Source organism: Trichechus manatus, unplaced genomic scaffold, assembly GCF_000243295.1.
Source record: "Trichechus manatus latirostris isolate Lorelei unplaced genomic scaffold, TriManLat1.0 scaffold00119, whole genome shotgun sequence".
Lineage (NCBI taxonomy): Eukaryota > Metazoa > Chordata > Mammalia > Sirenia > Trichechidae > Trichechus > Trichechus manatus.
This window is the reverse complement of record NW_004444055.1, coordinates 7,549,768-7,572,885: the sequence shown is the minus strand read 5'-3', so window position 1 is coordinate 7,572,885 and position 23,118 is coordinate 7,549,768. Positions and strand designations below refer to the sequence as shown.

General features: G+C 40.5%; 1 protein-coding gene across 4 annotated transcripts in view; it reads right to left on the bottom strand.

Moving 5' to 3' along the window:
• CRADD (CASP2 and RIPK1 domain containing adaptor with death domain) overlaps positions 1-17,804 on the bottom strand; it is a 244,858-nt gene extending 227,054 nt beyond the window's left edge. For 2 of the 4 annotated variants that reach the window (XM_023738571.1, XM_023738570.1), the window contains exon 1: positions 16,059-17,678. In XM_023738571.1, the coding sequence (XP_023594339.1) occupies positions 16,059-16,356 (298 nt within the window). In that variant the 5' untranslated portion in view covers positions 16,357-17,678. Of the gene's footprint in view, positions 1-1,419; positions 2,390-16,058; positions 17,679-17,720 lie in introns of those variants that run through there. The other 2 variants (XM_004384206.2, XR_002825289.1) reach the window with 2 other exon arrangements.
• Positions 17,805-23,118: the final 5,314 nt, after the last annotated feature.

The following is a 23,118-nucleotide window of genomic DNA, read 5'->3' as shown; positions in this document are numbered from 1 at the left end:
TATGGGGCAGCTCTACTCTGTCCTGTAGATTTGCTATGAGTTAGAATCAACTCAACAGCAATGGGTTTGGTTTTGGTTTTGATTCCTGCTTCTTACAACGGCTTAAGGTGTTTGCCCTGGTAATGAGGAGTGAAGGAAAAAGAGATATGATTATTCTGTAAAAAGTTTTAACAGTTTCTTTAAAATTCTGCAATTTAATGAAGAAAAGTCATTAGGAATGCCTTTCCAAGTGGAGGGAAAAAAATAGAATCTACTATCTAGAACACCTATGCATTTACAAATTAAGTCTATTTGAAGGATATTAAATATATTTTTAAATGCTATGGCAAAGGCTTAATCATCTATAGCCTAACAGTTTAGGGAAAACAATGAAGAGGAAGGATTTAGAAACTTAATATTTAAAAGCATACACACAGAGACACTAAAAAACTCAGGTTATATAATAATCTAGTGAAACACTTTGAAATTGAATACTCACACGTAGATAAACAGAAAAATACTTTAAACAGCAAAGTGAAAACTACTCTCATAGTTACTTAAGAGGCATTTGGGGAAGGTCATTTAAGTCCAGTGTTCCCACCCCCACCCTCTGCTAAATGAAATAACAACATGCCTTGATAATAATTTGAAAAGACTGCTTCAAGTTGATTCAGACAGTTTTACTCTCTGCATAAAAAAATACATATAATTTTACACATACACACACGTTTGACCTTCTGAATTTTGTTCTTTATTTGGCATCACATAAGAAATTCTGGATTTAAGTCTTTGGATCTATAAATAATAACTTTCTAGAAATGACGAGTTTAGAAAGGAGGGAGCTTCTGAAACAGAATTTCCTATGACTATATTTTTAGACTAAAAACAGAATTCAAAACATTGTATGTTCCATTGCACTTCACTATTCATTTATCGTAAACATATCTCTGGGTGATAAGATTACAGGTGATTTCTATTTTCTTGATAACTCTGTAAGGTGTTTTTTAAAAAAAAAAAAAAGCAACAAATATGTGTTGATTTTAGGTTCAGGAAAAAAATACATTTTCACTTTGGGGAAAAAAAAACCCTGGCATTTTTGTTAAAATGATGACAAACATTTGTTATTAATTTACAAGAAATTTCATATATGGCAGCTAATTTCCCTTATAGAAAAAAAAATTATATCTAATAATTACTATAAGAAGCATGCCTCCCAAAAAAATATGAGGTGTATGTCTCTTTCCCATGAATCTGGACTCTGACAGCTTAACCAAAAGAATACAGCAGAAGTAACACTATGCCAGTTTCCAGGCCCAGGCCTTAAGAAACCAGCAGCTTCTACTGCCCTCCTCTTGGAACCCAACCACCATGCTGTAGGAAACCCCAGTCACCTGTAGAAAGACCCATGTGGAGAGAAACCAGCAAGCAACACCTACTTACCAAACATGTGAGTGGCCACCATGTGGAGAAGAAATGAGTTGTTCCTAACGAGACCAGCCTAAATTGCATATTCATGAGCAAAATAAATGAATGTTGTTTTAATCCACTAAATTTAGGAATGGTTTTCTATAAAGCTAATCAAAATACCATATATTTTATTTATTTACATCTGCCTTTCCCCAATTATACTTTAAACTCTTGAACTCCATCTTTATCCTCATCTTATATTCATTCCTTCGTTCATTCAATAAAGATGTAAGAACTACTATCTAGCTCTGTGTTAAAAAGGTTCTCCAGGTGCAGAGACAAAAGCAGTCTCTGCCCTAAAGAAGCTTACAGTCTAGTTGCAGAGACAAAAAACAGACAATGGCAACCACACCCTCAGGGCCTTAGCAGAGGAGCCAGCAATGGTAGATACTAAATAAATTTTGGCTGAATGAACAAAGGAATAAATCAGGTTCTCAGAACAACCTTGGGAATTATGTACTGTTATCCGTTGTCAATGAGAAGCACGAGTTGTCAGTGTATTACCTCTCAGCTCTAAATTCACCCCTCCTTTGTGATACTGGAGCTGGACCCTGTAAACATTTCTCCTTTGCCAAATGGTGCGATGCTAGTTTTTGTCTACAGAGGGCACTGGAGGGACACAATCAGGTCATAGCAGAGGAAGGGGCTTTTCTTTCTGGTTCGGGATGCCTAATACTCTCCAAGATGTACTGCCAGGGGCACTCACTGAGAGTCATGTTCACTTTCTAGGGAATTTCTCTAGCACTCGGCAAACTGCTTTCTGAGAATCAGCTCTGGCCCACCCCACATCCTCTGCCAGTTTCTAGGCCACCCAGCTGCAGCCTGTACCCTATGGAAAGTTTTTTTTTATTGCCACCAACAGGCTGCATACTCAGGCGGCAGTCATTTCATCTCCAATGAGGTATGAATCTCACCCTTGGGAGTAGGGAGGGGCCTCTTCCAAGTTCTTAGTGTTTTCTTTCTGTACCCTCCTTTAGCCCTCTAAAGAACAGCTGCTTCTATTTGCAATTCTTGTACTCCTTACAGACCTCTTTTATCCCTTCAGTAGTTAACAATGTTGTTGTTGTTATTAGGTGCCATCGAGTGATTCCGACTCATAGCGACCCTATGCACAACAGAACGAAACACCGCCCGTTCCTGCATCATCCTTACAATCGTTGTTACACTGAGTCCATTGTTCTGGCTACCATGTCAATCCATCTCATTGAGGGTCTTCCTTCTTTTCGCTGACCCTCCACTTTACCAAGCATGATGTCCTTCTCCAGGCACTGATCTCTCCTGATAACATGTCCAAAGTATGTGAGATGAAGTCTCGCCATCATTGCTTCTAAGGAGCATTCTGGCTATACTTCTGCCAAGACAGATTTGTTCCTTCTTTTGGCAGTCCACGGTATATTCAATATTCTTCACCAACACCATAATTCAAAGGCGTCAATTCTTCTTCAGTCTTCCTTATTCATTGTTCAGCTTTCGCATGCATATTGAGGTGACTGAAAATACCATGCCTTGGGTCACACGAACCTTAGTCTTCAAGGTGACGTCTTTGCTTTTAACACCTTAAAGAGGTTTCTTGCAGCAGATTTGCCCAATGCAATGCATCTTTTGATTTCTTGACTGCTGCTTCCATGGGTGTTGATTATGGATCCAAGTAAAAGGAAATCCTTGACAACGTCAATCTTTTCTCCGTTTATCATGATGTTGCTTATTGGTCAGTTGTGAGGATTTTTGTTTTCTTTGTGTCAAGGTGCAATCCATATTGAAGGCTGAGTCTTTGATTTTCATCAGTAAGTGGTGCTTCAAGTCCTCTTCACTTTTAGCAAGCAAGGTTGTGTCATCTGCATATCGCAGGTTGTTAATGAGTCTTCCTCCAATCCTGACGCCCCATGCTTCTTCACAAAATCCAGCTTCTTGGATTTGCTCAGCATACAGACTGAATAAGTATAGTGAAAGGACACAACCCTGATGCACACCTTTCCTGAGTTTAAACCACGTAGTATCTCCTTGTTCTGCTCAAAGGACTGCCTCTTCATCTATGTACAGGTTCCTCATGAGCACAATTAAGTGTTCTGGAATTCCCATTCTTTGCAATTTTATCCATAATTTGTTAGGATCCACACAGTCCAACGCCTTTGCATAGTCAGTAAAGCACAAGTAAACATCTTTCTGGTATTCTCTGCTTTCAGCCAAGAACCATCTGACATCAGCAGTGATATCCCTCACTCCACATCCTCTTCTGAATCCGGCTTGAATTTCCGGCAGTTCCCTGTCAACGTACTGCTGCAATCGCTTTTGAATGATCTTCAGCAAAATTTTACTTGCATCTGATACTAATGATATTGTTTGATAATTTTTGCTTTTGGTTGGATCATCTTTCTTTGGAATAGGCATAAATATGGATCTCTTCCAGTCAGTTGGCCAGGTAGCTGTCTTCCAAATTTCTTGGCATAGATGAGTGAACACTTCCAGTGCTGCATCCATTAGTTGAAAAATCTCATTTGGTATTCTGTCAATTCCTGGAGCCTTTTCTTTTTTTTTTACCAGTCTTCAGTGCAGCTTGGACTTCTTCCTTCAGTACCATCAGTTCTTGATCATATGCTACCTCCTGAAATGGTTGAACATCAACCAATTTCTTTTCAGTACAATGACTCTGTGTATTCCTTCCATCTTCTTTTGACGCTTACTGCATCATTCGGTATTTTGCCCGTAGAATCCTTCACTATTGCAACTCGAGGCTTGAATTTTTTCTTCAGTTCTTTCAGCTTGAGAAATGCCAAGCGTGCTCTTCCCTTTTGGTTTTCTATCTCCAGGTCTTTGCACAAGTCATTATAATACTTTACTTTGTCTTCTCGAGATGCCCTTTGAAAACTTCTGTTCAGCTCTTTTACTTCATCATTTCTTCCTTTCACTTTAGCTACTCGATGTTCAACAGCAAGTTTCAGAGTCTCTTCTGACATCCATTTGTCTTTTCTTTCTTTCCTGTCTTTTTGATGACCTCTTGCTTTCTTCATGTATGATGTCCTTGATGTCATTCCATAACAATAGTTAACCACTTTTTACTATCTAAAAATTATTTGTATTAGATTTTCCCTGTCAAATTATTGTGGTTTCTGTCTCCCCAATGAATCCTGACTAGCACATGAGGGAATAAAAGGGCTCAAACAAATACAAGATATGCCTGAAAAGACACATTTTCCCACAGCACCATTAAATGATTGACTAACAGTAAAAAGAGACTGAAAGGGAAGATACAAGCTTAAAGACTAAACTAACAAAAACATCCATGCCAATCTCATTAAAAATCTTTATTTTGCCTAACCACATTTCTTAGAAAACTGTCATTTATCTTCTTGGGTACTTTTTTTAATCTCCCATTTGGAATCTTAAAAAAGAGACTGACATGCACACAAAGAAAATTTTGGTTACTTGTGAGACCTGAGGCAAGAAAGTTTCAGAAAATAAAGAAGCTGTAGCTACCCAAGTTAGGTAATCTAACATATGTGACTCTAGCCAGAACCAACAACTGGTATTAAACACAGAAAACCATAGTGATTAGAAGTGTGGACTGCGGAGCCAGATTGTCAGAGTTCAAATCTCAACTCTGCTACTACCAAGTTGTGTGACCTTGAGCAATTTATCTAATATCTTAGTCTCTTCACCTATAAAACAGAAATGATCATCATAGTACCTACCTCAAAGGGTTATTATGGGGATAATAAAGTGTTTATACACCTAAAACCCTTAGACCAGTACCCAATCCAAATCTGTTTCTAACCTCCTCTCTACATCAATATTCTCAATTCATTTTTTTTTTCCAGCATCTTCTGATTTTGAAAAAGTCTGGGGGACCTATTGTTCCAAAAATTGCTCTCCTGTACTCTTCCTACCATCTCTGGCCCTCAACCTGGGCCTTGCATATTAAGGATATGTAGAACGTCTTCCTTCTTTAAAGGGCCATCATTTCTTTCCAGATCAGTAGGTGTGGGACCTTTTCAATCCAAAAGGAATGAGAGTAATATGGTATATCAGACATCTCTTGTAATCAGCTTCCTTTAGGAACTGCCCCTTCCCTACCCCAGCTATCTAGTGACCTAAACGAAGGGCTCATGACCTAGGTTAGGCCAATCAGACTTTGAATCTTGAGCGAAGGCAAGATAGAGGAAATTGACTGGAGATGGTTACCCAATGGCCCAAGATCCCCAGAGGGGCTTCATTCCTACCCTTCCTGAATACTAGAATTTTAGCAATCCCTTCAAAGTTATGTACTATCCAGTATACTTAGAGCAATTCCTGTTTTTGCTTATGTTAGCATGAAATGTGCTACTGCTTGAACCAAAGAGTCTATATATATGCTGTTAAACCAAAAAAAAAAAAAAAAACCAACCAGTTGCCTTCAAGTCAATTCCAACTTATGGCAACCCATGTGTGTCAAATTAGAACTGTACTCCACAGGGTTTTCAATAGCTGATTTTTCAGAAGCAGATCGCCCGGTCTTTCTTCCCGGGCACCTCTGGGTAGACTCAAACAGCCAACCTGGGGTTAGCAGCGAGCATGTAAACCATTTGCACCACCCCAGTGACATCCCTTAGTTTCCTCATCTGTAAAGTGGGGGTCTCTGAGGTCCCTTCCAGCTCTAACCTTCTATAGTTCTAACGATAGGACAAGTCTCAGTAGATGTGCTCTGCCTTCTCTGTAATTCTCTAAACTTCACAATTCCCACTCAGCACTCATATACTTTATCAACAAATGGTAGAATTGGGAGATGCTTTAAAAGTCTTGTATTTAGGCGATAAAACCACAAGCCTCTCATTTGCCACTTAGTACTTCTCAGCAATATTATTTTGGTAACAGCGTTGCCACCCACTCTACTACAGTGCTGAGCATAAATATAAATAGCACATGAACATTTCCAGGAATTGTCAACCTGACACTTCTTGTAAAGAGTTAGGTTTCTTTTATAACATTAATAAAGCCTATGACTAAAACCTGCCCAAAACACCTTGCAGCAGTCACATTTCCTTCTCAATTAAAATTTATTGTTTGGAAAAGTACAGTGTATTCTTTTTTTATCTGGGGGAAATGCCCTCCAAAGAATCATATATATACACTCCTTATTGCTCAAACTGAAGAACAAGTATAAACACAGCTGCCTATTAAAATTAAGTAAAGTCAAACATTCCTGCAGCTAGCTACAACAGCAGGCTACGAGTTTGAACTATGCCCATAAAAAGAGAAAGCTTGTTTGCTAAGCATATGGTTAAACTCTGAGGCCATGCCACCAGGAAGGCTGGTAATGGAGCTGACAGCTTTAGAGAACATGATTGAAGAGCTGCAAAAGCAGGACCTGATTTCAGTATCAGAAGAGCCAACACAATAACTCTCTCTCTCTCTCTCTTTTTTTTTAATTTTATTGTGTTTAGGTCAAAGTTTACAGCGCAAATTGGTTTCACACTTAAAAATTTATACACAAATTACTTCACGACATTGGTTGTAATCCCCGCAATGTATCACCACTCTCCACCTCTCCACCCCGGGTTCCCGGTGTCCATTTGTCCAGGTTTCCTGTCTTCTCATCTTTGCTTCTGGGCAAGTGTTGCCCATTTGGTCTCTGACCCTCTCTTGATCACAGCCAAGATTTAGTCTTTTTTTACTCTCAAGGTAGCAAGCTGGGATGGGAGAAACCCGGGACTTGTTCCTTGACCCCATATGACCTCAAATTAGACCAAAAATAAAAATTAAAAAAGGCAAAAAGAGAGATGGGTAGGGAGAGAAAGACACCAACCAGGAATTAGTCTTAAGACAACAGGCAGGAGAGAGAAAGTCAGACAATCCCCTTGGGCTGTGTTACATATGTCTAGGAGAGAATGGAGTAGGGGGAGGGAAGAAAGGGGGTTAGTGAGTGATGGGCTCTGGAGCAGCCTCTACTTGCCATCCAGTCAATTCGACTCACAGCAACCCCATGTGTGTCACAGCAGAATTACGCTCTATAGGGTTTTTTCAGTGGCTGATTTTTCAGAAGTAGCTCGCCAGGCCTTTCTTCTGAGGAGCCTCTGGGTAGACTTAACCCTCCAACCTTTCCGTTAGTGGCTGAGTGCATTAACCATTTGCACCACCCAGGGACTCCAGAGAAGCCACACGTTATCAGAATTAGGGAAGAGAGGAAATCTAAGAATTCTGAGAAAATGTTTTTTATAGGCTATGAATTAGCAGGCTTTGAAATCAAAGTACCTGGATTCCAAATTTGGCTCTTCTACCTTGTGACCTTGGGCAAATTATTTAACATCTCTGTACCTCCGTTCACTCATTTCTGAGATGAGGGTAATAATATTACTTTAATTTCATCGAGTTATTATAAGGATTAAATGAATTAATAAATGTAAAAGACTTAGAACAGTGCTTGACCCATATGTCATGGATTGAATTGTGTACCCCAAAAATACATGTCAACTTGGCTAGGCCATGATTCCTGGTATTTTGTGGTTGTCCTCCATTGTGTGATCTGATTATCCTCCATTTTGTGATGTGTTGTAAATCCTAGCCTCTATACTGTGGTTATGATCCCATTTGGGAGTGAGCTGTCCATTATGTTAATGAGACAGGATTAGGTCATGTTAATGAGGATTACGGTGAGATGCAACATCCTTACTCAGGTCGCAGCCCTGACCCCACATAAGGGGAATTATCACCTTTTATCTTACATGAGATAAAAGGAGAGAGAAGCGAGCAGAGAGAGGGACCTCCTATCACCAACGAAGAAGAGCCGAGAGAGGAGTGCGTCCTTTTGACCCAGGGTCCCTGCGCTGAGAACCTCCTAGAACGAGGAGACACAGAGAGAGAACTGCAACACCAGAGGTAGCGCAAGACAGCGAGAAGCAGCAGCAGGGAAACGACGGCAGCAGAACCATGAGACTGGAGCGGGTAGCATGGGAGCTGACCCACAGGGTGAGAGAGAGCTGAGTGCCTCCAAGTAGGAGGCTTCCTGGCGCAGTGGGGTGTCTGGGCACTTACTGGTGGAACTAAAGAGCTTTGTAACACTTGCTTAAGCAGGGCAGAGGCCAGGCCAAGGGTCCAAGGGGCTGAGGGCCACAGAGAGGCCTGCCTGCAGACATGGCTGAGAAGAGCATGTCCTGATAGACACAGGCCTTCCTCCAGAGCCGACAGAGACAAAGCCTTCCCCACGAGGTTGCACTCTGAATTCAGACCTCTAGCCTCCTAAACTGTGAGAAAATAAAATTCTGTTTGTTAAAGCCACCCACTTGTGGTATTTCTGTTATAGCAGCACTAGAGCTAAGGCATCACAGTAAGCTCCCAATAAATATTATTGATGTTACTTGAGGTTCTTTGTGAGACACAGAAAATACTGAAATTCATTTTTAATTATAAACAAAAACCATGGGCAGACAGGCTGACTGATCGACACACAGATGGACAGACTAAGCCAGTCCCAGTCTTCCCAACTGGCCGTTTGTCTCCTTCCTCCTCTCTTCCATCTTCAAGCCATCTTCAGCTCAATTTGTATGTGAGAGCAGCATCCATCTCATTCTCCGCTGGCAATGGGACGGGCTCTGCCTCCCTTTGGACATAACTTGATTGTGGATGGTTTGTAATTATCAAACAATGTGAATAGGCAATGAAAATAATTCTCCCAAATGCAAATTCTCCAGCTGATTATAAGCCCTCCAACTGATTTTGTGCTATGTGCATCTACCCATACTTTCTCATAGAACTCTTATGGGTTTTCATGTTGGTAGCAGAGCTACACTTGTATGACCCCAGCCTGAGATTGTGGAACACTATTGAGCAACAATGTACAAGAAATGCAAGGAATTAAAAGCACGTGAGAGTACAGATTTAAACAAACTATATATCCTTCTACACCTCCATTCCTACCATCCTTTCACCTTCCCCACCCAAAAACAAGAACAATTCTTCAAGCAAGTGCACAGCTTTGTGAGGCCCACAGTTGGGGAGCTATAAGTGAGAAAGGAACCACGCACCTAACCAGATGATAAGATCTCAAAGTTCTCAACCCTGGCTCAGTTTAAAATAATCTAGTGAGGTGTTTGTTCATGTGTGCCTGTGTACATGCCTATATGCATACAAGTGTGTGGGTGCACGTCCATGTGTGTGTATGTGTGCGTGTGTGCGTGTGTTAATATCATTACCGACACCCCACCTCAAGAAATGTTGGAATGAATTGGTCTGGGGTGGAGCCTAGGCATCAGTAATTCTTTAAGAGCTCCCCAGGTATTTCTAATGTACAGCCAGGGCTGAGAAACACTGAGCTAAATCAACTCTGACAGTCAACAGGGTGACTGATGTAGCCAAATAGCCTGTACAGCCACAGGAGGGAGAAAAAAGTCACAGTGAGAATTTCTGAGAGACAAGAACATTAAATCCATTTTTTAAGGTGAAATGGAGGCATCTCTGCTGTGGAGAGACTTGTCAATGGTTTGCTATTCTTAGAAAGAGCTGCAATTAGCTGTCAACATATGCATTATTTCATCAGTCCCATAAATACTCAATAAAAGTCTTTCATTCTTCCTCTATGTCAGCCTTGCAGAAGCAAGGGGAGGGGAGGAATCTTCTGATAAAATGCAGTACTGAACTATCATGATTTCCTTTTAAATGATTAAAATTAGCACTAATAAAAATAAAATATTTTGGTAAAATCTCATCCCACTATACCTCTAGAAGCCCTAGAAAATGTTCCTCTTAAAATGAAAAAAAAAAAACTGCATTACTGTAGTTTTTAAAAAGGCCTATTTCAATTATTAACATTACAGCACAATTCAATTCCATTTCAAACCCAGTAGGGAGCCAAGGTAGTGCAGCTAAGACAGTCCTAAATTGAGAATCGGGAGGCCTGGATTCCAATCCCAGCAATAAATTACATTAACTAGCTGTGTGTGGTCGTGGACAAGTTGACTTACTCTCCCTAAGCCTGGGTTTTCTCAGAGAAAAATTAGATGATCTGTGAGTCCCTCGAAAGTTCCATAATACCAGGATATGACTCCATTTTGCTGACTTTGTTACATTAGAGGATGAATGTGCTTAAAATTTAGAAAACTAAAGTTCAACTACTCTGGCAATTCTACTAATAAATGTATCCTATTCTTGCTACTATGCATCAAATGAATGAGCAAAACAGTAATGCATTTTGAATAAACATTATCTTATCTCTGAACTAGACAGAGCTGAAGCCTTCCTTCCCCAACTATACCAGCCAGGCAACAGTTCCTGCTCTCAAACCCCTGTCACTCTTTCTAAATGACATATCACATATGAAAAGAACCTTCACACTTTTTGCATGTCCTTATACCACTATTATTTTCTTAGTAGTTTTTTATGTTGACTAATTTTTACTTAAATAAATGTAAATGTACTTTTAAAAGGAATTTCATAAAAAGAAAACAGTTTCACTTCCACTTAATACAAGAATATAAAAAAAAGGAAATATAATTAAATACTAGCTAACTACTGTTACTCATTGAAGGCTTTAAGCATGAGGACCTCTTTCTATTAAAAAGAGAAACTGACAAGTGTCAAGAGAGGTGTTACAGATATACTTGTATCAAACGCAGGCTTTCACCTGGATATTATCAGGATTGAAACAGAAAAAGGTAAAAACTTTCTCCTATGTGATTCCATATTGTTTAATCCCAAGACCATGTATTATCAAAACTTATCTCGAGAACCACTCAAAATCATGGCTGTACACATCTCACATTTTGGGAAGCACATGGTGGGCTCCTAACAAATGATAGCAACTGAGCCCAAGCTGATGTATGATGATTCATCTGTCTGTGACGAGAGTGTCCTCTCTCAGTCAGGCCTGGGCTCTAGCCACGTTGTCACCTGTGGCTCCCACCTGAGCTCCTTAGCACTTGTGGTCTCCTCTCTCTGAGATGCTTTCCCCCCATATATCCACGTGGCTCACTCTACCACTAAATTCAGGTCTTCATTCAATGCCACCTCATCAGAGAGGCTTTCCCTGACTACCCTTTGTTAGATGGTAGGCCTTTCATCACTACCCACGAGCACTATTTTTCTTCATAACACTTATCACCACCTGATACATTATTTATTCATTTGTTTATTGCCTGTCCCTACCCCTTCCCCCCACCCTACCTCTAGAAATACTGGGCTCCATGAAAGCAGAGGCTTTGTTTTGCTTACTGTTATATCCCCAGCACCTAATATCTGGCATACGGTCAGTACTCAATGTTTGTTGAATGAATGAATGAATCCCCTCAGCTTAATCTGGACAAGATTTTCTATGTCTTTATATACCCAGGGTCTGGCATTAGGGTCCTCAAGATGTGTGTGATAATCATGCTGGTCATACACAGAAATCTGCGCTCTGAAGCCTCTCCCTTTACTTAGCTCAGGGAGGGGTCTTGCTGTGGATGCCAACCCACAGTTCCCTCTCTAGTTCATAAGACACCACAAGGTGAATACTACTTAGCCACAATGGAAGCACTTGGATAGACCCCAAGCTAGATAAACTGAAATCAACACTGACCTTATCATATACAGAGTAGGCGCGTTTACACAGCATGAACAGAGAATTCTATGAAAAGGATCCCCGGCTAAAAATCTCACTAATAATCCTATTATAATACCTAAAAATTTCTGCCACTAGAACTCATAACTTCAGGTGCATCCGGGTATTCACAGAACCAGGGTATATCTCCAGAAAGTGGCTGATTTGGTTCGGCATGGTCACTCAAGACCAGCTCCAAAAGAGGCAGGCTGATTCCTAGAGCCCCTGGGTAGAGGGGACATAGACTGGCTATGTGCACCACCCCAGTGTGGGCAGCCAGGGAGTCCAAGACATAGCGTCCGTGAGGAGGACCAGCTCAAGCTCAGGCAAGGTTAAAGCAAGCACCAGCCCAGGGACAGCCACTCCCACAAGTAGAACATATCCACTAAAGAGCTGAAGCATCCGATGCTAATGCAGAGATCCATCCTTTGGATGCTTCCCAGAGATCCATCCTTCACGGTGGCCTATGGCTAAAAGTACATAAAGCAGAGGCCTAGTCTAAGGAGGAGAAATGGTTAAAAAAAAAAACTCTCAAGCCTAAAAGAAGACTAGGATAAAAGGTAAAAGGCAGGGAAACCAGGCCGACTGTTAGTGAGAATCACAGCAGAGGCCCAGTCCTCCAGCCAGGGCTGGAACAGGGAGGCCTGTGGCCCAGGCATCACTCCCACCAAAACCTAGGCTAAGTCCCACCAGATGGTGAGGTTGGGGTGCCAATAAACCTCCCCTGCAGATCCAGATTAGTACAGATACTGGCGTTAGTTTGGCAGTACAGACAGGGCCCTTCAGCAGTGGGAAGCCAGGCAGGCAGACACATGCTGCCTTCACCCAGATACAACACTATCCTCATCTTTTAAATAACCTGACAGGAGCCCAGAGAGGATTTCCAGCTGATCTAGTGTCTAGTACGTGACCTTGGCCAGTAAGGGATGCACTGTGAAGTGTTCCTTCCATGGTGCCAGGCTGGATTAAGTCATTTTATCACCAGAATGCCCCTTTTAAAATGTAAGAGTCCTTACCGGGTTAGAAAAACATGAAACCACAATTTCCTATTAACATCTAAGAGACAGATCAGAGAATCGTCACCTAGGCAGATTCTGAGAAAATAAACAGAATCGAAAGGTTCACAGCGTTTTTTGTGTGTTTTGGGATTTGCTTGGGAGAGGAGGGGAGTGTTAGAAGAGCAGCAAGTTTCAAGATACAACTTGATTCCTCTCTAAAAAATTACAGCCAGAACATAAATAAGAAGCAACTTGGATCAATCATCAAATAAGGCCTCTGTTGCAGCTCAAAATTTACAAGTGAGACACAGAAATTAAATAAGTAAAGAGAAAACCAAGAAATCTCTGAGAAGACCAAAACAAGAAAGCTTTTTAATAAAATAAAATCAGTTCATTCTTAGAGAAGGATCATCCTGTAGGTCAAAGAGAAAGCCATTTCTTCCCATTTGTCTCAAGCCCTCACAAGAAAGGACCACCAAATCCATACAAATTAATTAATTATGACCAAAATGAATAAAACATAAGAAGAAGTGAACATGTACATATATACACACATATACATATATAAGCCCCACATTTTTCTACAGTCTAGTTCCTCAAAACCCAAAGATGCCTTTACAACAATTTAAATAGACTATTTTAAAGTTTATTAAAACTACTATATTACAGCACTGGACAAGCACAGGGGTCCTGGGAAATAGGCCTCTGGGCCCATTCACATTTTTTACGGGAACATTTAATTGGAAGGCATCTCAACTCTGATCCTCTTTACAGGATTTTCAAAAATAACCTAGGTTTCCAGTTACTTAAACCCCAATTTAATTTCAGAATTAAAATATTACCATCAAGTTAATTACTTTAAACACTTAAAAAACATTTTAAGGTCTCAAATAAGAGAAGGCTATTAAGTATCGACTCCTTTAAAACGTCTCATTTCCTCCATCCCTTCCCTCCCACACACATTAAAAAATCATTCATAAACCACTAACACTTATTATATACTAGACTTTCCATTCTATATATAGATTTTAAAAGTGATTTGTATGAAACAGAAAACTATAAAGAAGGGAAGGATAAACCCCAAATTCAGGATGGTGATTATCTCTGAGGTGGGAGTGGATGGTAAGCTTAAATACTTGATATTTAATAAAAAATAACTTTTTAAAAAGTGAGTTTATATTACTGTCATTGTAGAAGGTATATAGAGACATAGGTAAATGTGATCCCCTCTTCAGAATATTTTTTTCGGTAGCAGTGTTACTCCAGAAGAAGTAAAAGGATTAAGTGTACTTAATTTGTTCAATAGCCAACCTATCTTTCCATTTAATGACTTCTAGAGCATTAACAAACCTTGGGGAAAACATTATTTTTCTAAACTTCTACACAGATATGCTCAATTTTTTCCTACTCTATTGCCCACTCTTTCCATTCTGCTTGCTTACAAAAAAAAAAAAAAACTATTTTCCCTCAACTTCTCTGTAACTTTTACCATTTGATTAAAAACAGCTTAATTTCTTGTTCTCCAAACAAATCTGAAGATCTGAAAATGGGGTCATGCCTCTTTGAATAACAGGCAATAGTACTATTTACATCGCCCAAAAAGGATTAAATAATAAAATTAAATATTTTCATACGGAAAGACTTTCAGTTTGCCTGCTTTGTTGTTTCCAGTTACGTGTTGCCGGGAGGATCAGAAAAAGACATTGGATAACCTAATACCTTTTAACCCCTCCCCTATTCTATGTTATCTATTTTGCTTTCAGTAAAGTGGTAGAAACGTCTTAGGTCCTTTAGTCTGGCTTTGTTCACACACCTGGGGTATTTAATTTTGTAAGGACAGTCCAACTTGAGGATTCCTGTGGTCCTCAATATTACTAAAAGCCCAAAACATACATTTACCTATAATTTGGCCAAGCTAGGAAATGAAAATATGTTTGCTTTTTCCACTGGGATTTTACCAGGCGTTCTTAAGTTAACTGGTTATATTATACTGATCAGCTAGACAGATACATGCCACTAATAAAACTAGAAGAATTAATCGTAATTACTTAACACATGTGGTCTGGAAAATCATTCAAAATATGAGGTCCATGGAGCAAAAATAATAAAAGTGGTCTTTTACCACTGATATTTGTTTTTTAATCTGTATTTAAATAACAACAACAGAGTCTGGGGACACTGACTATCAGTGACACTATCACTGCTATCAGAAACCCCAGAGAATACTGATTTCCTAGATCTGTTAAAAATTCGCAGGTCAACTTTTAATTATCTTTTTTTTTGGTCAGTTCAGTTGCCTGTTCCTCAACCTTTGTTTAAAAAAAAAAAGAAGTAGTAAGCTATGGAAGGTGTTACGAGGGAACAAGTGTTTCCCATCACATCTCCTTCTTGCTACAAACCAAGCTAATGGTCCTAGACTATTCCTCTTCTCCACAGCTTCCAATTTTCCGTAAAATCAAAATGAGGCCCTCACAAAACTACTGTCTTTACAAAATTAAATACTCCAGGAGTCTAAACAAAGTCAAAATAAAAAGGAAGGCCTTAAACCAGTAACCATTAAAAAACAAACTAAGTCATCCTTAAAAATAACCCCCTTTGGGGAAAAGGTGCAGGGCATGCCTTCCTAGAGACTGTCTCCTCCTTCATGAATCTGACCTTTTCCAGACAGCAGCTCTGGCACCCTACGAATCAGTTATCAGTAGGCCTAATGCCTGCTTTCCCATGTGCACTTTCCAAATGGCTCCTGATGCCAAGGGCTGAGATATGACCTGGCCTCTGATGAGACCATGCCTCCCAAGTGGCTTGCCAACTTTCCCTGGAAGCATTTCTAAATGTATTCTCTAACCTCCCTCCTCAACCTCACAATCATGGCTCATCCTTCCTTCCTTCCCTGCACTTCCTATATTCCACCTCTTCATCCTGTCCCTCTAACACCAACTCCTTTCAATCCAAACTCCTCACCAACTTTCAGGAACCCACCCCACCGCCAGCCTAAAACCCCAACTTTAGATCCAAAGGGCACAGTTCCAGCAATTCTGGAACTGGTTTGAGGTGATCTTCTTGAGGCCTACCTGCAGGCAGCTCAGTTATAGCTTCTTCCCTTGCCTTCTCCAGTTTCTCCCTTACCCAGGGAAACTCCTGCAGGGAATCTAGGAATGTATCAAATGCTTTAGGACCCCTGGAAGGTAGGATATCAAGCAGCAGCATTGTTTTCCGGAGGCCTGTGGCTTGAGCTTTGATTTCCTGAACGTGATTTTCCGTCAAGATCCCTTCCTGGTAAAGGTACTGAAGAACCAGTCCCTCCACCAATACCTCTGCACCTAGCTCCAGGCGAAGGGAACGAAGCACTTGTTTGTCTCTAGCCTCCATTTCCCCCTGGGAAGAGACAAAAATATAACTCAGATTACAAGAATGCAGATGAGCCCCTAAAGATAGTGTTGCCCCAAAGATGCTGTTGTGGCAATGTAAGCTCCTTAAGATCAGGGAAATCTTTGAATCTTAGCAGAGTGCCAGGCCATGGTGTTCAATACATGGTTGTTAAACCAAACCAAACTATTTTCGAACGTAGTCAAACATAGTAAACAAAACTGAAGAAGCATCACCTTTTCTCAGTTTTTGCATTTCACATAACACGTCCTTGTGTGAAACAACAAGTTTAATTCCTTGTCCAATAAACACACCGTAGGGTGGAGGGAGTGGGTCAGAGATCCTGTTTAAAAAGCTATTTTTATCAGAGAATTACAGGGCAGTACTTAATTTTAACATACTTGAGAAGAAACAATGGTTTTTATTTTAACATTGCCTTCATCTGAGATTCCCCCCACCCTGCTCCTCCACCTCCTCAGAAGCCGCCACTGAGGATGCATGTGCCATTTTGACTGTGGGCACTTGCAGAACTTGCTCTGCAGTGGGAATGGGAGACAGAATCCAGCAGATTCCAATAAGTTGAAGGATCTTTTTCAGTAAAAGAAAAGGCTCTACACCATCACCTTCAAGAAAAACATTGTTTGTGTCCAGTCTACAATAAACCTTATACGCAGTCCCATTCCTTCTAAGAATTCAGAATCTTCATCACAACACTGCCATAGCCATGCATGCACGGGCTATTTAATGGTTCCCCACCCCCCACCCCAAAAGAAAAACAAGTCCACATTCCGGCCCTGGTCAGCAGCCATGCACGGTTTGAAGCCACATTTCCAAGACTACCGCAGCAGTGAGCTGGGGCAGCTATGTGGAGACAATGAAAATTCCTGACACAAAAGATAAGTGGTGGAGAAAGGGACGTAGGGGGAGCAGATGGGGCTTCGGACACCCACAGACAGTAAAACCACAGGTGGGCAAGTCCCGATCCCTCCTCGCCTGTCCTCTGTAAAGTCCGGGAGGCGGCAAGTGAGGAGAAGGCTGTGCACATTCGGCTGCGACAGACGATTTAGAGTTTTTTTTTATTCCCTGCCTCGGCAGCTGAAACCCTGTTGTGTTACGAACAGGGAAGAACTATGAGAGATTTTCAGAGCAACTTGGTCCCCTAAAAGAACTGGAAAGGATCTTCAGAGAGAACCGAGGGGAGAGCAGATCCCGTTACCACTACTGTCAACCCAAACCCGACCCCTGTCGGAAACCCGGCAAGCAAGTTACAGGAGCGAGAGCGCCACGCAGGGCTCTGGCTGCAGACGCCACAGCGCGGGGCCTTCAAGAAAAGATGGATTCGGAGTTTCTGGTTTCCTGTTACTTACGTGTGCAACCACGTATCTTTAAAGAAAAAAAAAAAAAAACTGAAGCCGCAATCCAGACTGTTAAGAAACCTGTACCATAGGCACCATCTTTGTTGAAGGCGAAACCACTGCACAGGAAGTACTGCCGCCATCTTTGTTGAGGGCAAAAAAAGGAAGTGCTGTAGCCATCTTTATTGGGGGCCCAAGTGTGAGACTGAAGCCTTTTCCGCCATGTTTGTTGTGGGTAAACAATTCAACCGCTTGGAGATGGACAATGCTAGCATCACCCAGGGGGTTATCTAAGTAAGGAATAGTTGAATAATTGTCATGGGGAAATAATTGTCATTGGAAAGACTAGAGAAGGGCCGAGTTTCCAGGAATGACTCTCTAAACAGAATTGCCAAACTCACTCATGACCACAATCAGGAAGATGGAGTCCACTCCACTGCTCCAGCCTCTCTTCAACACCCGACAGAGCAAATGACTGGACACTGGGACACTTCCACAGAAAAACCAAGGTCTCCACAGCTGTGTAATTATATTTTAATATGCCAGCAACAACATCAAAAGAGCACTTGCAAATCTTACTCTGATGCATCTAATTGGAGAAATCTATTTATTTTGTATGCAGAACTTTAGCAGCAAGCGTGTCCTGGACTTACAGTTTAGGGCTTTCCAGATTCTGAAGCACAGAAGTCATGCTAAAAGGAGGGAGGAACAGGCACTGAGGGTCAATCTACTCTGTCACTGCATTCTTCATTTGGAAGGCAAGAAAACTGCATGATCCAAATATAAAGAGATACAAGAATGTCAAGTTATGTGAACTTTTTCAAATTCCTTTATGCAATGAAGCAGTCAATCCATAAATATATTTATTGGTTCGTTTTTAAATGAATTGGATGATACATGCAGAAAGCGGTATGCCTGCTTAAAATTGGTTGACATTAACAGGAAAAAAAAAGATCTCCGCAAATATCATCATTCCTATGGCAGTTTTCACAACCAATGCCTCTAGTGGAAGATGAAAATATCTTTGTAAGAAAATAAGTGGAGAGCAATTCTAAACCTCCTCCCTGAAAATCTTCTGGTAATTGTAACCAGTTTAAAATGTTACTATATCGATATACCATTTTTGTTGTGACAGTATTTTTACATATGCAGAATTATTATTATTGGCATTTTACGTATGTGGAGACTGTGGAATCAGAGTGGTCAAGTGTCTTAGTCAAAATCTCATAGTTAATATACAGCAAAACCTGAATTTTAACCAGGTCCCTCAGATTTCACACTCTTTCCATCACGCCACCCAGCCCTGAATAGTGAAGAGTCTGTTGCTCTAATGACAGCCCAAATATTATAGACAAATCATCCTGTTGCCACCTCCCATTCTTGAGTTCCAGGGACTCTCTTCACTCTCTCCCTCTTCCTGTTTTGCTCCAGAACTGTCCTTTCCTCAGCAAGATTTCCCTCTGTATGTGTACAGGTGCTAGCAACATTCTCTGTCTTCATCCAGATCAACTGAAGACTTCTTGCAACACTGCCAGCACCTGAGATGACTAACTTTTTTGGGAGGAAAAAACAAGTGTACTTTTTCCAACTGTAAACTTTGATAATTTCCATACACATAGAAAAGTTAGGGGAAATAGCACAATAAACACCTGGATAAAACTACCTAGTTTAAAGAAAAAATCTTAATGCCTCATTGTATTTGGAAAGGCTTAGGATCTCCTGGGTACTAAAACGAGAGCATGGTGATGTCCAAGAAGAGATTGGGAGCCAAAGTAAGATCCATAAGCATTCACAAAAGAGAAGCAAAGAGGGCAAGAAGACAGTATGAAAATAGTGCAGGAGTTGAGAGGCATGCTGTCTTTTTGGTAAGCAATATGTGGGGCTAGCCATTAACAGTCTGACTTAAATCCATAAGGTGACGCCCTTGACAGTCCTCTTCCTGTGACAAATGTAGATGAGCAACTATGCTGCTTCTAAGTGACCAGGCTGGTTCTCTGATTGATTAGCCACCTACCATCAACCAGCCTGTTGAAGGACCACCACCACTGCAACCCCAGCATACAACGATATTTACTTCTGAGTAGCACCCAGAAGTTTCAGCTTTACTTAAAAAATATCTAAAACCAGTGGGTCCCTAAGGAACCAAATACAGATCAGATTCACTAACACAGGTGGTTACTCCTCCTCTCTATCCAATCCCTCTCTGTAGGCTGGACTATGCCTCCATAGAGGATTAAGCACCTGTTACCCAGTGTTAACAAATCCATTTTCAGAAATGACAGATGTTTTCCTTTTTCTCTCTCCCCTACAATGTCTACTTATGTCTAAATATACCACTGTGAGTTTGCAAAATAAAGAGTCAAAAAAACAAATGTAGTATTTTTCTGTTTTTGAATTTGATCTTTGGTTTTGAAACCTTCTCCCCCTACTCCCCCCCCCGCCAAAAAAAAAAGGAGATAGATATTTCTGGTCCTTCCTGTTTCATAGATGTGGAGATTAAGCCGTGGAGAAAACAGATTATTTTCAAACACACTTGAAACACTTACAAAAATAGATTATATACCAGGCCCCAAAGAAACCTCAATAAATTCCAAAACATCAGTATCATAAACTAGGTAACTACCATTATGCAATAAAATTAGAAATTTGAACAAAAGGATCACTTCCATAAATCCCATAAATCTAGAAATTAAATGAAACAACTCTTTAACTCCTGAGTTAAAAAAAAAAAAAAAAAAATCACATACTTCAACCAATAGAGTTTGGAAAGGAAAATAAATAAATAAATTTGTAGTAGAGAAACCTGGCAGACACAACCTTAAGTTTAACATCACCAAGAAGAAGTCATGTTGATATAATGGGCACAGTATAATTTGATGAGAACGACAGATCACCTCTGAATATTCTACCCCAAAATACATAAAAAACATAAATGTAAATATTTGTATTGTTGCTGTTCGGTGCCGTTGGGTTGGTTCTGATTCATAGTGACCCTATGTACAACAGAATGAAACACTGCCCAGTCTTGCACCATTCTCACAATCCTTCTTATGCTTAAACCCATTGTTGCAGCCACCATAATCCATCTCATTGTCTTCCTCTTTTTTGCTGACCCTCTACTAAGTATGTTGTCTTTCTCTAGGGACAGATCCCTCCTGATAACCATGTCCAAAGCATGTGAGATGTAGTCTCGCCATCCTTGCTTCTAAGGAGCATTCTGGTTGTACTTCTTCCAAGACAGATTCATTCGTTCTTTTGACATCCCATGGTATACTCAATATTCTTCGCCAACATCACAATTCAAAGGCATCGATTATTCTTTGGTCTTCCTTATTCACCGTCCAGCTTGCCCATGAATATGAAGCTATTCAAAATACCATGGCTTGGGTCAGGCACACCTAAGTCTTCAGGGTGACATCTTTGCTTTTTAATACTTTAAAGAGGTTTCCTGCAGCAGATTTGCCCAATGCAATGCGTCTTTTGATTTCTTGACTGCTGCTTCAATGGCTGTTAATTGTGGATCCAAGTAAAATGAAATCCTTGACAACTTCAATCGTTTCTCCATTAATCATGATGTTGCTTATTGATCCAGTTGTGAAGATTTTCGTTTTCTTTACGTTGAAATGTAATCCATACTGAAGGCTGTGGTCTTAGAACTTCATCAGTAAGTGCTTCAAGTCCACTTCACTTTCAGCAGGCAAAGTTGTGTCATCTGCATAACACACCTTGTTAATGAGTCTTCCTCCAATTCTGATGCCCCGTTCTTCTTCATATAATCCAGCTTCTCGGATTACTTCTCAGCATACAAATTGAATAATTATGGTGAAAGGATACAACCCTGACGCACACCTTTCTTGAATTTAAACCACGCTGTATCCCTTGTTCTGTTCGAACGACTGCCTCTTGATCTATGTACGGGTTCCTCATGAGCACAATGAAGTGTTCTGGAATTCCCGTTCTTTACAATGTTATCCATAATTTGTTATGATCCACATAGTCAAAGGCCTTTGCATAGTCTATAAAGCACAGGTAAACATCTTTCTGGTATTCTCTGCTTTCAGCCAGGATCCATCTGACATCAGCAATAATATTCCTGGTTCCACGACCTCTTCTGAATCCAGCTTGAATTTCTGGCAGGACCCTGTCAATATACTGCTGCAGATACTTTTGAATGATCTTCAGCAAAATTTTACTTGCATCTGATATTAATGATATTGTTCGATAATTTTTGCCTTTAGTTGGATCACCTTTCTTTGGAATAAGCATAAATATGGATCTCTTCCAGTCAGTTGGCCAGGAAGCGATCTTCCAAATTTCTTGGCATAGATGAGTGAGCACCTCCAGCACTGCATCTGTTTGTTCAAACATCTCAGTTGGTATTCCATCAATTCCTGGAGCTTTGTTTTTCACCAATGCCTTCAGTGCAGCTTGGACTTTTTCCTTCAGCACCATCGGTTACTGATCATATGCTACCTCCTAAAATGGCTGAACGTCGACCAATTCTTTTTGGTACAGTGACTCTACATATTCTTTCCATCTTCTTTGATGTTTCCTGTGTCTTCTAATATTTTCCCTGTAGAATCCTTCACTATTGCAACTTGAGGTTGAATTTTTTTCTTCATTTCTTTCAGCATGAGAAATGCCCAGAGCATTCTTCCCTTTTGGTTTTCTATCTCCAGGTCTTTGCATATGTCATTATAATACTTTAATTTGTCTTCTCCAGCTGCCCTTGAAATCTACTGTTTAGCTCCTTTACTTTAACATTTCTTTCTTTTGCTTTAGCTACTCGACATTCAAAAGTGAGTTTCAGGGTCTCTTCTGACATCCATTTTGGTCTTTCCTTTCTTTCCTGTCTTTTTAATGACCTCTTGCTTTCTTCATGTATGATGTCCTTGATGTTATTCCACAATTCCTCTGGTCTTCAGTCATTAGTTTTCAACACGTGAAATCTATTCTTCAGGTGGTCTCTAAATTTAGGTGGGATATACTCAAGGTCGTACTTTGGCCCTTGTTATAATTTTATTCAGCTTCAACTTGAACTTCCATATGAGCAATTGATGGTCTGTTCTTCAGTTGGCCCCTGGTCTTGTTCTGACTGATGATATTGAGCTTTTCCATCATCTCTTTCCAAAGATGTAGTCTATTTGATTCCGATGTATTCCATCTGGTAAGGTCCACGTGTACCATCACCGTTTATGTTGGTGAAAAAAGGTATTTGTGTTGAAAAAGTCGTTGGTCTTGCAAAATTCTATCATGCAAGGGGCAGGGTTCAAGATGGCAGAGTAGTCAGAAGCTTCCGGTCGTCCCTCTTACAACAAAGACCTGAAAAAACAAGTGAATTGATTATATATAACAATCTAGGAGCCCTGAACATCAAAGGCAATGTTGAGGAACCTGACTGAGTGGCAGG